We start from the raw sequence: 10,769 nt of genomic DNA, 5'->3' as shown, positions 1-10,769 counted from the left end.
TATATAAATGAGATGTGCTAAGCTAACTTCAGCTACAGCTATATCAGCAAATGTATTTGTGAGGTAAAGCACTTTTTTATGCTAAGCACACTCTGACATTGGCAAAACGTCTCAATTGTTTAGCTCTGACGTCAGTCTGTGGTTTTGTTTTTTTTTTTCCCTTGGGGGAGATTCACTCTCCCACGCTTTGAAAAGCGCTGCCACACCTGATGCCCTTTTTTTAAAAAAAACGTTTAACCAAGACATTCACGGGTCCACATGGTGATCCCTTCGTGTCCTTTCGGCACCACCCGAACCGCCGGATTACTTCACCTATTGAAAAATGGACCACCGCTGAAGAGGAGGAGGAGGGTTTGATCGACAGCCACTGCATGGCGTGTGGGAGGGAACCCAAAAAACAAAAGCACAGTGTAACCATGGCAACCACCAAAAAAAAAAGCACCTTAAATCTGATTTGTATACACACAAAAAAAAAAACTAATCAGGTGATCACAAGGTTGACATTTAAAAGCAATAGCAACCAGTTTCCTCACGCCATGCACACCTGTCCATCTGTCACAATGTGGCAACTCCTCCTCTCAAATCATACTGGAGCACATCCTATGCATTTTTCTCTCATTGTGCAATATGTATAGTTGTGTGTGTGTGTGTGTGTGTGTGTGTGTGTGTGTGTGTGTGTGTGTGTGTGTGTGTGTGTGTGTGTGTGTGTGTGTGTGTGTGTGTGTGTGAGATCTGTCGTGACAAAGCCAGTCTCCGCCATCTACCGCCTCTCCGTTCACAAAAGCAGCCGGCCTCACTCTGTCTTGGAGAGGTTCAGTGAAGAAACAAATCCCATAGAGGACATATAGAGCTTTTATCAGAGTTAATATTGTTATGTGTACCATAGAAGATTAGATCATGTTATTGTTTATTATTGTTTTTTGTTGTTGTTGTTTTTTTAAGTACAAGGCCTTTTTTAATATGGAAAAACAAGAAAAAAAAAAGATCCAAAAGTGTCCCAGGCCTTCTCAGGGGTGACCGGGTTGCGACCAATCCATCCACGTTCAGGGTATCACTCGACCCATCGTCACGGCGACGACAAGTGGGACATGATGCGAAGAGAGCTTGTACCCGGTGGATTTTGGGGAAATAAAAAAGCTTTTAGAACTTCTTAAAAGCTCATCCTGGATTTTTGTGTGCGTGTGTCAGTTGTTGTGTGGGGAAAGTCTGAAATCATACTTTACGCTGCAACAACAGTGACTTTTTTGGGTGGTGCCTTCAGTGACAGCCTGATATCAGCTTTTTCCTCATAAAACAACCAGTTGTTTGGCATGTCTTCGGATATTTCATGTGTCTTTCCGTCGAGCTATCTTGCTGCCATCAGGAACAGTCAAAAATCTTAGCGTTATGAAACAATTGCCGATATACAATTGCCCGATATAATTGAGGCAACGCCCGATATAATTGAGGTTATTGTGTGATGGAGGGTATGCTTTTGGACTGTCCATGAAGGCAACATATAGATAGACAGACCAAACAGTGAAGGGAATATGAAAGAATCGCTTTGGGGTTATATGATTATATTTCATGCTTTGTCGGGAAACTACTTGAATTCAGATTGTCCCTGAAGGCGACACCTGAATTCAATTGAATGTATAATCATTTAACAATAGTTTGTCTGTTATGGGTTTGATGTGATTCCAAATTGTCCCTGAGGGCAACACTCAGTCCCAAGTGCGTGTTCGTGCGTGAGTGTGTGCGCGGGCATGCGTGTGACACGTGCATGTGCCTGTGTGCAGCCCTAAAGCAAGGGCCAACACTGAGGACATCTTGATGCCCTTACCAGGCTGTATGGATCAATCATGTTATCTTCTTCCTTATCTTAACCGCTTCTATAAGAAATTATCAGGCACACATGGAACGCAGCAAAAGGAGGATACCATGTGCATCCCACATTCTCCATCTGTAACGGCTCTGATACTAATATTTTTATTTCGCAACTGTGGTTTTCGCACAAAACACAATGAAGCTAACAGATAATTAGATGATGTCATCAGAACAATAGAACTGTCTTTTTGATATGATGTGTAGGCTATGGCTCGCCCCCACTGCTCCGGCACTGTGTGATTCTACAACAATCTTATTTTTTGAAGGTCAGCCGGTGGGAGGGGGGGAGTTCTTCGGAAGAGGTAATTATTGGCTGCTACAGAAAAAAAAAAACGTTTAGTTAGCCGTTTACTTGGAACCAGTTTCTCTTTAAAATGTGTTATTTCTTGGCCTTCGTTTCCATAATGTCATTTTTTTATGGCAACTCTGTATTTTGTTAAATTTTAATATTTCTTTTTACATTTGTTCCTAAAACCAGCAACATTGAAACTCAAAAATAGATGTGATTTCATTGTATGAATATACAGTAAGTAAAACACAAAATGTGAAATATCTATATTTTTTAATGTACATGACAGAAATGGGACATAGGAGATGAAATCACCCTCTTGGGGAGTGGGAGGTGGGGAGGTAGGTTGACTGCGCAGCGTGTAATAATATAACGCTTCATAAATGTTCCACTTGAGGTTTTCTCCTCATCTGGCATTATTAACCTTTGCAGGCGGTGAGCGCGACTGCGGAACGAGAGCGTCATTTCTCACTCCGTTAACATCTGTGACCTTGTGCCATGCTCTCAACGTCCCCGAAGGCACTAAAACGCCTCCCGGATGCTATCATTCATATTTGCTTTTGACAGGTATTGTGTTTAAATTGTTTGTGTTCGTCATTCAATCAATTTAAAATTGTGAGCTGAATGCCCAATGAAATCGTCACCTCAAGTCGAGGTTATGGTAGTGAATAAATGGTATTTGCCCCGTGAATTTGAGCAAATTCTCAACACTGTAAATTCCGAATTGGACTTTAAAAGTTTCTTCACAAAAGTAGTGACTAGCTCGACGATGTACTGAGAACTAATGCTGGAGCGCCCTCTGCTGGCTAAGATAAACAATGACACGTTGACGAGCAACTTGATAGGGCTGGTCTGCTGTTGCCTTCAGGTACAGTGATCTGACTTCTTCACACAACAGTGCGACTTCATGCCCTTAGTTACTGTCAATCATATTCGTATACATTTGTTTATAACTGATATCATCATGTGACAGTCTAAAATCATAGCTGTCTTCACCCAAGAACCAAGTGATTGTTTCAGATTGTTACAGTATACAGGTTTATGTAATGAAGATGGCTGCTGCTCTGAAATCGCACGACAACCGAACGACCATTACAAATTTCCTCAAACATAAGTACTACATTGCATATTTATCCATCCAGCGAATGAAACCGATGTTGCGTTCGGCAACAGGCTGAAATCATACCATCTTACTGTGAAATGAAGACGAGTGTTTCCTTCAGTGACAGTGTGAAAATTTCTGATACATTATTTTCTGCACAAAGCAATAGGGATTTGAAACTTTTGCCTCTATTTATGGAACAGTATGATTGCACATTCTACCTGAAGACAACATCCATATTATTTTTGCAAATATACAATTTGATGTGTGATGAATGCTATGATTTTACACTGTCCCTGAAGGGAACACCCGGTTATCCGATCTATGGTAATTGAACAAATGAATGCCTTAAGGGACAGTGTGACATAAATATTAGATATGAGGACAATAATCCATGCTTTAGGCACAAATACTTCATTTGTTTATTGAACATGCAAATAAATGCAATTTAAAGGGATAATAACGTACTCAATTTTGAAGAGAAGTAGTGTAACAAATCTCCCCGATGACAGGTGATGCATTTACCGGACCATCAACAGCATGTGTGCTAAGATGGCTCTAAAATGTAGGATGGCCGTCAAAGTGACATTATTGACAGTCTGAACCCTAACATAAACACAGCAATGTGAAAAACTATTTGTGATAACATCATCATCATTTCATCCAAATTACAGGAAAGGAATCACCTATATTACACAAATATGAACTACAACAGCCAGCGTGTAACTGTGTCACATCCATCTTCTGGAACAGTTCATGGTCACTATTTGTTAAATAGCACAGACAAAAACAAAATATACTTTTCAGAAATGCTGATTAATAAATGTACTGTATTTCAGTGTGTAGATGTGTTTTAATGGTCGCAGTGTTGACAGGAGCAAGTGTTAAATGGGTGTAGCCTTGCACCGGAATTTTTATTTTGCACTTGCGTGCTTGACTGTTTCTCCCGTTCCAAATAAATGCACATGGGCAACTTATTTTTTCTTCCTGTTTCACTTGAGCGTTACTTGTAGTTTGCCTTTAATTCAGATTTTGCCCCCAAATAGCACAACTGACCCTGGACACCCAAGGCAGATTAGATTGACATGGCAACACGAGGCTGACATTTGATTGGACAGAAATATCCATACACATGTATGTAAAGCAGTGTGGCCAAGAGATATGATAATAAATGAAGACACTGAACATTCGGCAAGCCTCCTCGCTGCCCATCTTTAAAACCCGCCTCAAACTCACTTGTATTCTTTGGCATTTGACTCAGCATGACTCAGATTTGTTCTTGATTTTGCTGTTCGGTGCTTTCTACCGTCTTTGTTACCGATTTGTTGCTTTACTGTTGTATATGTTAGTTGCTCCATGTACAGCACTTTGTCTGCAGCGATGGCTGTTTGAAAGTGCTCAATAAATACAGTTGAGTTGAGTTGAGTTGAGAAGAGCTTAGACTGTTGGGAATAAATTAACGCAGTCTGACGTAACAAGCAGAGAAGGCGTATCGCGTACTACCACCCACCACAAGTACTTACATGAAAGCACAATTATCTGAAACATTTAATGTATGTGTAAAAAAAAACAACAAAAAAAAAGGAAGAAGGATACCCCGCTACCCGCCCCCCGATTCTGTACATGGCGTTTTAGCCCATCAGTCCTTTAGCCGTCCGTGGGCCCGCTGCCCTTGTTCTTGTTACGGCTGAGCGGGAAGGTAGACTTGCTCTGCGGCTGCGTCATTTTACTGGCCAGGTACACGAAGGGCTCGATGAGCGTACGGCGGTCAGCCACCGACAGCTCCCATAGGCGTACCTTCTCGTTCTTGGCCCAGTTCTGCGCCATGTTGGCGTCCACGCGTCGCTCCTCCTGCTTGTCCAGCTTGTTGCCCAGGACCACGATGGTCACCTACGTAGCCGACACAGCATTCTTCAGCCTACTTTGTGCACTTACAGTGTGTCTAACATATACTTTTAATAGTTACGATACAATTCTTGGTTCATAGAAGATGACGAGACAAACATACACGGTGATGCAAATAGTGAAAATGTACCTCCTTCTTATCTCTGTGCCGGTCAATGTCCTTCTTGAGGGCCTCCATGCGCTTGAAGGATTCCTTGCTGTCGATGCTGTAGACAAGCACAAAGCCGTCTGCGAAACTGTAGTAGTGGCGAGGGAACTCCATGCCGTCGCGAAGCCCCCGGGTGTCGTAGAAGCGCACCTGCTCACGGGTGCCCCGGTCGGTCTCGATGGAGCCGATGTAGATGTCCTCCAGTGTCTCCATCGGATCTGAACCTGACAGAAGATGAGTGAGACCACGCAAAGTACGGTGCAGGAAGATACATTTGCATCTTCATTTATCCATTTTCAACGGTGTTTATGGGTCACAGGTGTGCAGGAGCTTATCCCAGCAGACTTGGAGCAAGAGGTGGGGTACACTTTTAAATGGCTGTCAGCCAGTTGCAAGTATGGCCTTCTCGTTCTATTAAGCTTATTTCTAGATAATATCCCCACTTCTGAAATGATGTCTACGCCCCTGGCTGTGAGCTATACGTTGCTCAGCCCTAGTGTAAGCACACGAAAAGGCCCAGAATTCATCTCGTGATTGTCAAGCAAGTAACAGATGGGCTTGTCTTAAAGTGATAATGAGTAGGTACCTGTGACATGATTGGCGTATAGTAGCTGCTCCAACACGGCCGTTTTACCAACTGCAGCCTGGCCGCACACCACCACTTTGCAGCTTTTGCCCATGACGACGCTCCCCTCTCTGCTCTCGGACAAAAAAAAATCAGATTGACAAACATTCCACGACGGATCTTCGGCGTTCGCTCGCTCGTTAAACTCCTCCATGAAACAACAAACTAGCTTAGCGTTAGCTCCCACAAAGCACCAGTAACATAGCGAATCGCTAATGTCTCGAAATTAATAGCTCATAATAAAGCGCGTCTTTGAAACTAAACACGCCAATGTGTGCAAGGTGAGATCAAACATATCACATAAAATATGAAATAGCTGAACGCGGAGAGGTGTGTGTTGACGCTTACCTCGGAGTCCGGAAGTGAGAGTTGTAGTGACGTAGGGTTGCGCGCGTGCCAGCCGTATGTATGAACGAGAAGTAGACACTCAAAAAAATAAAAAAAAACATGAAAGAAATATAATAAATTCAATTTTTCACGTATAAGCATAAAACACCAACAATGTCTCTCCTAAAAATAGATTGTAGTTTTTTTTTTAATTGAACCCGACAAGAGTAATAACTTCCTGTTTACGATGGCGTCAGAACAACTGCAGCATGTGACCCCGCCCCTTCACATTCACGTCAAAATGGCGGCGGAGCGGTGCGATACTGTGAACATGGATCCTGACATCGAATTCCTCAGCGACGATGAACTGGAACGGTAGGACGCGCTGACAGCGGCCGAAATGTAACCCCGGCGACGTCTTTGGGTTCTGTTTAAAACCCGCACGCCTCCGAGTTGTGGCATCGTGTCACGAGAACTAGCAAAGCTAGCCGCTATTTGGCTACATGGAGTCGTTCGTGTTATTGTCCTCCAATTACGTACTCAGACAGCCTCCATGTGCCTGACACTAACGTGGTGAAGTTGTCAGTTCCTTTTTTCCCGTTTTTTTTTTTTCTTTTGTGAGAAGGTCATTCTCGAAAGCTCTGAGTGACGTTCAAACTATCAATGACAGGCTTTCCCAAAAAAGTCATGGCAGTCAGCCACAGTGAGGGAGTGAGTGAGCGGCGTGCTTGGTGTCATGTGTTCATTGGCAGCTTTCTATGTTTAGCCAACGAGTGGACGCATTACTTGGACCTTGTCGCTGTCCGTTCACAGCCTTACATTTTGAAAAGTGAAAGTCAGCAGTGGAAAATGAAACTTAAAATTCCAGTCACTGATGGTGCTACCGCCTACTAATGTTATTAGATTACCAAAAATCGGACTTTGATACTATACCTGCGCTAAGTATTTAGTTGCCAATACCACGGCAAAAAACTATTTGTAGTTAAAGCAGTGGAATTAATCATGATTTATTTCTTGGTTTGTTTCGTACTATGCCATAAAATTGGCAAAAATGTTGATCACTGTTATCCAAAGTAAAAGCAGATGCTTTATTTTGATTCAACACAAAAATGGTGACCCATCCTGGAAAACCTGGAAAATGAAAATTCCAGTCATGGAAAATGAAAACAATTTTTTTAATGTCCTAGAAAAGCTTGCGTTGTCCTGGAAAATACTTTTTCCTCCTTCTGCTTCTCTCTGCCTTGTGTGTTAATGCAAATGGTTTAAACAGACATGCATCTCTGTTTTCAGCTGCCCTCAATGGGGAACATTGAGCTGTCGAGATTTTCTGCTAAATTTCTGCTTCTTGCAGGCACAGCCCCCCCATGAGATGCTACCAACCAATCAAATTGCCCCTTCCCCTAAGAACAGTTCTTGCTCAGTGTTTCCATAAGTCTCTGTCGCTGGATGTAACATCTTTTCAGACCCAATTAAATTGTTTCTTTTTTCTAAACAAGTGGCAAAACTAGCGGCATTCAGTTCATTGGTTTTTCTCCCTCACTCTGTCTCCTCTGTTGAGTGACAGAGAGCTGTAGTGGTCACTGACGGACGCTCATTTTGTTGACAAATGACAGGAAACTTCGAAAAACTGATCGACCAAGCGCTGATTGAAGCGGGGTTTTCATCCATTACTGGAATCTAAGTACTATCTAATCTAAGTGTTTTGTGGTTGTGCTCTCTCTTACGGTAAGAGCTTTAAGATCACTTTTATTTGTTTTACTTCGAAATAAAATATATTTGTGTCCACTGTAGGGAAGCAGATGGCTACAAAGAGCAAGGCAACGCTTTCTACATCCAGCTCTCTGCCTTGTGTGTTAATGCAAATGGTTTAAACAGACATGCATCTCTGTTTTCAGCTGCCCTCAATGGGGAACATTGAGCTGTCGAGATTTTCTGCTAAATTTCTGCTTCTTGCAGGCACAGCCCCCCCATGAGATGCTACCAACCAATCAAATTGCGCCTTCCCCTAAGAACAGTTCTTGCTCAGTGTTTCCATAAGTCTCTGTCGCTGGATGTAACATCTTTTCAGACCCAATTAAATTTTTCTTTTTTCTAAACAAGTGGCAAAACTAGCGGCATTCAGTTCATTGGTTTTTCTCCCTCACTCTGTCTCCTCTGTTGAGTGACAGAGAGCTGTAGTGGTCACTGACGGACGCTCATTTTGTTGACAAATGACAGGAAACTTCGAAAAACTGATCGACCAAGCGCTGATTGAAGCGGGGTTTTCATCCATTACTGGAATCTAAGTACTATCTAATCTAAGTGTTTTGTGGTTGTGCTCTCTCTTACGGTAAGAGCTTTAAGATCACTTTTATTTGTTTTACTTCGAAATAAAATATATTTGTGTCCACTGTAGGGAAGCAGATGGCTACAAAGAGCAAGGCAACGCTTTCTACATCCAGAAGGATTATGCAGAAGCCTTCAATTATTACACCAAGGCCATCGGTACATGATATGAATGGACTTTACCATTACTTTCTTAGTGGAGCTAATTTCATTTCTACTCTGTTTGCTCTGGATTTTATTTTTTTGCATGCAGACATGTGTCCAAAGAACGCCAGTTACTACGGCAACCGAGCGGCCACGCTGATGATGCTGTGTCGGTACCGCGAGGCTTTGGAGGATTCCCAGCAAGCTGTGAGGCTGGACAATTCCTTCATGAAGGTGCATTGAGGAAGTCGTAGCACCGTAGGAGCATCTCATGTCTTGTTTTGTTTCACGAGTAATGTCGTGTGGCTCTCAGGGGCATCTGCGAGAGGGCAAGTGCCATCTGTCCCTCGGCAACGCTATGGCGGCGTCGCGCTGCTTCCAGAAGGTCCTAGAGTTGGAGCCAGACAATAGCCAAGCCCAGCAGGAGGTCAGTTGTTGTTCTGGTGCTTGATTGAATGCAATTGAGGCAATTTCCAATTTCATTCATGTTCATCCCGTAGAAGTGAAAAACAAAAGAAAGACTGCTAATTTTTAGAAAGGACACCGGCACCGAATCTGGTCTGTGTCCCGATTGTAAGGTGACACTTTCAAATGAAAAGACTCCTCCCCGAAAATGACTTTTTCAGCTCAAGAGTGCCGAGTCCATCCTGGAATACGAGCGGATGGCAGAGATCGGCTTCGAGAAGAGAGACTACCGCATGGTGAGTTGAAAGACCCTCACCAGGGTGGGGGGGGGGTTGTGACGTTCCGTCATCACGTGTGTGCCTTCAGGTGGTCTTCTGCATGGACCGAGCTTTGGAGTCGGCCTCGGCATGCCATCGGTTCAAGATACTGAAAGCCGAGTGCTTGGCACTGCTGGGACGCTACCCGGAAGCTCAGTCCGTAGCCAGGTCTGTTGACGCGACGGCGATGACAAATAACGGGGGGTCATTGCGGCCATTTACTAGCAGCCATGTTTTAAATGCTGTTTTTCCCTCACTCGTAGTGACATTTTAAGAATGGACTCCACCAACGCAGATGCGCTGTACGTACGCGGCCTTTGTAAGAAAGACTGCTAATTTTTAGAAAGGACACCGGCACCGAATCTGGTCTGTGTCCCGATTGTAAGGTGACACTTTCAAATGAAAAGACTCCTCCCCGAAAATGACTTTTTCAGCTCAAGAGCGCCGAGTCCATCCTGGAATACGAGCGGATGGCAGAGATCGGCTTCGAGAAGCGAGACTACCGCATGGTGAGTTTAAAGACCCTCACTGGGGTGGGGGGGGTTTGTGATGTTCCGTCATCACGTGTGTGCCTTCAGGTGGTCTTCTGCATGGACCGAGCTTTGGAGTCGGCCTCGGCATGCCATCGGTTCAAGATACTGAAAGCCGAGTGCTTGGCCCTGCTGGGACGCTACCCGGAAGCTCAGTCCGTGGCCAGGTTTGTTGACGTGACGACGATGACAAATAACGGGTGGTCATTGCGGCCATTTACTAGCAGCCATGTTTTAAATGCTGTTTTTCCTCACCCGTAGTGACATTTTAAGAATGGACTCCACCAACGCAGATGCGCTGTACGTACGCGGCCTTTGTCTGTACTACGAGGACTGCATAGACAAGGCAGTCCAGTTCTTCGTGCAGGCCCTGCGCATGGCTCCGGACCACGAGAAAGCGCGGCTTGCTTGCAGAGTCAGTATTGGAGAGTTTTTTTGTTTTGTTTTTTTTCATCAAGGGTTCACTACTTGTATCGGAGATTTTCAACACACTCTCTGGGTTCTGTTCAGAACGCCAAGGCACTGAAGGCCAAGAAGGAGGAGGGCAACAAGGCCTTCAAGGAGGGCAGCTTTGACGCCGCCTACGTGCTCTACTCGGAGGCGCTGACAATAGACCCCAACAACATCAAGACCAACGCCAAGCTGTACTGTAACAGAGCCACTGTGGGTTCCAAGGTACTTGCAGTTTTTGTCTGAATGATTACGAGTGGTCACGAACTGCACATCTCGCGGTGCATCCAAGGTTTTTGTGTTTTGTGCCATCACGCCATCCGTTTCAATATTTCA

The 10,769-nt window shown here is 44.1% G+C and overlaps 2 protein-coding genes across 3 annotated transcripts in view; one reads left to right on the top strand and one right to left on the bottom strand.

Moving 5' to 3' along the window:
• Nucleotides 1-4,820: 4,820 nt before the first annotated feature.
• On the bottom strand, nucleotides 4,821-6,383 carry nkiras2 (NFKB inhibitor interacting Ras-like 2). Of its 2 annotated transcripts, none has more exons than XM_019897373.1 (4): nucleotides 6,284-6,383; nucleotides 5,897-6,006; nucleotides 5,293-5,534; nucleotides 4,821-5,147 (listed from the first exon to the last, which is right to left on the bottom strand). In XM_019897373.1, the coding sequence occupies exons 2-4, from the start codon at nucleotides 5,988-5,990 to the stop codon at nucleotides 4,905-4,907; spliced, it is 579 nt and encodes a 192-aa protein (XP_019752932.1). In that variant the 5' UTR covers nucleotides 5,991-6,006; nucleotides 6,284-6,383; the 3' UTR covers nucleotides 4,821-4,904. The 2 variants fall into 2 exon arrangements, with proteins under 2 accessions (XP_019752932.1, XP_019752924.1); XM_019897365.1 differs by having other exon boundaries at nucleotides 5,897-6,009; nucleotides 6,284-6,336.
• A 146-nt stretch (nucleotides 6,384-6,529) lies between these two features.
• LOC109531559 (DnaJ (Hsp40) homolog, subfamily C, member 7) overlaps nucleotides 6,530-10,769 on the top strand; it is a 5,820-nt gene continuing 1,580 nt past the window's right edge. Inside the window, exons 1-8 of the mRNA XM_019895905.1 lie at nucleotides 6,530-6,637; nucleotides 8,658-8,746; nucleotides 8,841-8,965; nucleotides 9,045-9,158; nucleotides 9,358-9,432; nucleotides 9,503-9,621; nucleotides 10,245-10,398; nucleotides 10,494-10,658. Coding sequence (XP_019751464.1) covers nucleotides 6,564-6,637; nucleotides 8,658-8,746; nucleotides 8,841-8,965; nucleotides 9,045-9,158; nucleotides 9,358-9,432; nucleotides 9,503-9,621; nucleotides 10,245-10,398; nucleotides 10,494-10,658 — 915 coding nt within the window. The 5' untranslated portion in view covers nucleotides 6,530-6,563. The remainder of the gene's footprint in view (nucleotides 6,638-8,657; nucleotides 8,747-8,840; nucleotides 8,966-9,044; nucleotides 9,159-9,357; nucleotides 9,433-9,502; nucleotides 9,622-10,244; nucleotides 10,399-10,493; nucleotides 10,659-10,769) is intronic.

Source organism: Hippocampus comes, unplaced genomic scaffold (assembly GCF_001891065.2).
Source record: "Hippocampus comes isolate QL1 unplaced genomic scaffold, H_comes_QL1_v1.1 scaffold10, whole genome shotgun sequence".
Classification (NCBI taxonomy): Eukaryota; Metazoa; Chordata; class Actinopteri; order Syngnathiformes; family Syngnathidae; genus Hippocampus; species Hippocampus comes.
This window is presented reverse-complemented; position numbering and strand designations above follow the sequence as displayed.

Bases quoted from the DNA above. Each gene is read 5' to 3' on its own strand.
- nkiras2 (XM_019897373.1), bottom strand. From the start codon at position 5,990: ATGGGCAAAAGCTGCAAAGTGGTGGTGTGCGGCCAGGCTGCAGTTGGT. The intron at 5,535-5,896 runs GTACCTACTCAT...ATCTTCTGTCAG, and splicing joins ATACGCCAATCATGTCACAG to GTTCAGATCCGATGGAGACA. The intron at 5,148-5,292 runs GTACATTTTCAC...TCGGCTACGTAG, and splicing joins GGCACAGAGATAAGAAGGAG to GTGACCATCGTGGTCCTGGG.